Consider the following 3,719-nt stretch of genomic DNA (forward strand, 5'->3'; position numbering starts at 1 on the left):
CCTTAGCTACTTGAGCCACAGGCGCCAAGCTGAGACTCTGTCTCTTAAAAAAAAAAAAAAAAGATCTTACCTCTATAAAAAAGTAGAATAATTTTTCATGTAACAAGGTGTAGTTACATATGCATGTAGTCCCAGCTGCTTAGGACTCTGAGGTAGACAAGGATCACTGGACTCGAGCAGTTTGAGGTTGCACTACATTCTAGCCCAGAGACCCTGTCTTTCCCCCATACCCCTCCCCCGCCAAAAAAACCTAGATTTAAAAAAAAATGAACAAATTACAAATTTTTAAAAATTAAATAAACACTGTGTGTTTTGTATTTGTGCAACTTTTAAAGCAAAGCCCCATTTAAAAGGCGGGAAATTTATTTTTACTCTTGTTTCTACTGTATCAAAATTGCAAAAGATATATTCCTATAGCAAAACTTGATTAGTTTTTACATTTATTGAAATATTTATATTGTTGGCTCTGCGCCTGTGGCTCAAGTGGCTAAGGCGCCAGCTACATATACCTAAGGTGGCGGGTTTGAATCCAGCCGGGGCCCACCAAACAACAATGATGGCTGCAGCCAAAACAATAGCCAGGCGTTGTGGCAGGCACCTGTGGTCCCAGCTACTTGGGAGGCAGAGGCAAGAGACTCACTTGGCCCAGGAGTTGGAGGTTGCGGTGAGTGGTGATTCTACGGCACTCTACCCAGGGGGACATCTTGAGGCTCTGTCTCAAAAAAAAAAAAAAATTATATTGTCAAGAAATTAGAAAAACTTGATTAGTTTTGCTATAGGAATATATAGCAAGTGGTTTCAGTCATGTTCTCTAGAGTCAGTTGGCCTGAGTGCAACCTCATCCCTTAAAACTTTTTGATAGTGTGTAATAGGCATCCTCGTGGCTGCCCAAAAATGTTCAGATTCTAACCTCTGGCTTCTGTGGTTGTACCCTAATCATGACAAAAGAAAGAAACATTGCAGATGTAATTAAGAATTTTTTTTTTTTTTTTTTTGGCCGGGGCCGGGTTTGAACTCACCATCTCCGGTATATGAGGCCAGTGCCCCTACTCCTTTGAGCCACAGGCGCCGCCCCATAATTAAGGATTTTAAGGTGGAAAGATTATCCTGGATTAGCAAGATGGGCCCAGTATAATCACAAGAGTCCTTATAAACAGAAGGCGGGGACTCAAAGAAGGACATCTGATAAAGGAAGGGGACTGAAGTGATGAGGACTCATGAGCCACGGAATGTGGGCAGCCCCTAGAAGTTATCAAAGGCAAGGAAACAGACTCTTTACGAGAGCCTGTTTAGAAGAAATGAAATCCTGCAAATCCATTTCAGATTTTTGACCTTCAAGGTAATAAATTTGTGTCATTTTAAAATACCCAGCTTGTGAAAATATAGCAACAGGAAGCTGACACATGGGCAAATCACCTAAATTGTGTAAGCCTGAAGGTGTGCCTCAATAGATATCAACTGCTATAATCAGTATGTTGTCCTTAAAGAAGACTTAAATTGTTGATTAATATACTTTTTAACTGATAAAATGATACTTGTGTTACATGGCAATGTGAAATAAGAAAATGGGTGTATTTTCATATTGTTCTATGGTAAAAGGGATATAACCTCTAGAGAGTATAAGTAGGACAGACTTTGCGTAGAGTTGTTTGGTATTATATTTCATACCTTCTAATTAAGTAATTTTGCAATTAGTAATTTATACTAAAGAAATATTAGCCCTGTACCATTTTGTATATATGGATGACTGCAAAATAATTAGATTGTCAAGAACTTAGAAATGACCTTAACTATGTCCAGTAACAGGGACATGGCTCTATTAATGTATAGTGGGATGTCATGCAGTATATAAAATAAAGTTTTAGAAAACTATCATGATATGAAGAAAAGATTCATGAGCTAATAAAAAGGAGTTCACCACCAAATACATTATAAACCTAATTATATTTGTATGTGTTTACCTCACAATTCACTCATTCAGTATTAGTGAAAGGCTGATAAGTCACTGGCCCAGAGTGTGGTTTTTTCCCGTGGATATAGAATTATGGATAATTTCATTTTTCTCATGTACAAAATTAAAATGTTTCCTAAGTATTCATACATTTAGTATGTATTTTCAGATAAAAATGAGAGATCTTCATGCATCTATATTATATTCTAGCAGCCTGTCTTTCAGTAACTTGGGCATTATTATTCCCATTAACAAAATCAAAAATGTTGAGCCCATGACAGTTTTAAGTTGCTGACATCTTTTAGCGAATGCATGGCAGAAGTGTTTGGATTTCACGTGGCCTTGTCATCTAGTGCAGTGTTCTTTCTGGACTGCTTATTTAGTATAATTGTTTTCACATGTCTTCAAAATTATTAGGGACACCTCATTCAGAGCTCTTGGAAGAAGTTGAATGTACTCCATCACCTCGATTAGCCCTGACTTTGAAAGTAACGGGTCTTGGAACAACTCGAGAAGTTGAATTACCACTCACCAATTTCAGATCAACCATCTTTTATTATGTACAAAAATTGCTTCAGTTATCCTGTAATGGCAATGTGAAATCAGATAAACTTAGGCGTATTTGGGAGCCCACATACACGTAAGAGATTTTAACTTAATGTTTTAGTAAATTTTGTTACAGTATATGAGCCAAGAAGCTTTGTGTTTTCATAATTTGGATTAAAGGAAAAGATTTGGTTTTTCTGTTGCTTTACTTTTATAAAAAGGGGAAAAGATTTGGTTTTTCTGTTGTTTTACTTCTATAAAAAGGGGAAAAGATTTGGTTTTTCTGTTGCTTTACTTCTATAAAAAGGGGTAAACTCTGTACTACTGAACAGGTAAGTGTTTCTGATTTCCTATGGTTAAATTTTAGAACTGGAAGGACCTTTGGAAATAATCTAGTCTGGCTTCTTACGTAATTGTTGAAAAAAGTATCATTTGAACTCTTTGATTAGGGTCGTGTATGAAATACTAAATATTTCTTTTTGGGGGCCAGGCACAGTGGCTCACACCTGTAATCCCAGCAGTTTGAGAGGCCAAGGCAGGGGAGGATTGCTTGTGCTCAGGACATTGAGGCTGCCATGAGCTATGATCATGCTGCTGCACTCTATCCTAGGTGACAGAGTGAGACCTAGTCTCAAACAAATAAATAACAAATAATGAATGAATAAATTTTTTTTTGTTTGTTTTTCTTTGTTCATTCAACAAAGAATTACCAGTGACCTTGGGGAGATTTATTTAACTTTTTTTTTTTTTTTTTTTTTTTTATGGAGATAGAGCCTCAAGCTATCCCCCTGGGTAGAGTGCTATGGCATCACAGCTCACAGCAACCTCAAACTTCTGGGGTTAAGCGATTCTCTTGCCTGAGCTTACCAAGTAGCTGGGACTATAGGTGTCCACCACAACACCCAGCTATTTTTTGGTTGTAGTTATCATTGTTTGGCAGGCCCAGGCCAGATTCGAACCTGCCAGCTTTAGTGTGTGTGGCTAGTGCCTTAGCCGCTTGAGCTACAGGCGCCATTCTTATTTAACATTTTTATTCATCAGTTTCCTTATTTGTAAAATGAGAATGGTTGTCAGAATGGTTGCAGTCAGTGAATTTTTTTTTTTTTTGAGACAGAGCCTCAAGCTATTCCCCTGGGCAGAGTGCCGTGGCACCACAGCTCATAGCAACCTCCAACTCCTGGGCTCAAGTGAGTCTCCTGCCTCCGCCTCCCAAGTAGCTGGG

At 38.1% G+C, this 3,719-nt stretch overlaps 1 protein-coding gene across 1 annotated transcript in view; it reads left to right on the forward strand.

Moving 5' to 3' along the window:
• Positions 1-3,719, forward strand: part of HECTD1 (HECT domain E3 ubiquitin protein ligase 1) — a 112,183-nt gene that overhangs the window by 91,378 nt on the left and 17,086 nt on the right. The window contains exon 30 of the mRNA XM_023514398.1: positions 2,369-2,591. Within this exon, the coding sequence (XP_023370166.1) occupies positions 2,369-2,591 (223 nt within the window). The remainder of the gene's footprint in view (positions 1-2,368; positions 2,592-3,719) is intronic.

Source organism: Otolemur garnettii, unplaced genomic scaffold, assembly GCF_000181295.1.
Source record: "Otolemur garnettii isolate 467f Iridium unplaced genomic scaffold, OtoGar3 scaffold00052, whole genome shotgun sequence".
Classification (NCBI taxonomy): domain Eukaryota; kingdom Metazoa; phylum Chordata; class Mammalia; order Primates; family Galagidae; genus Otolemur; species Otolemur garnettii.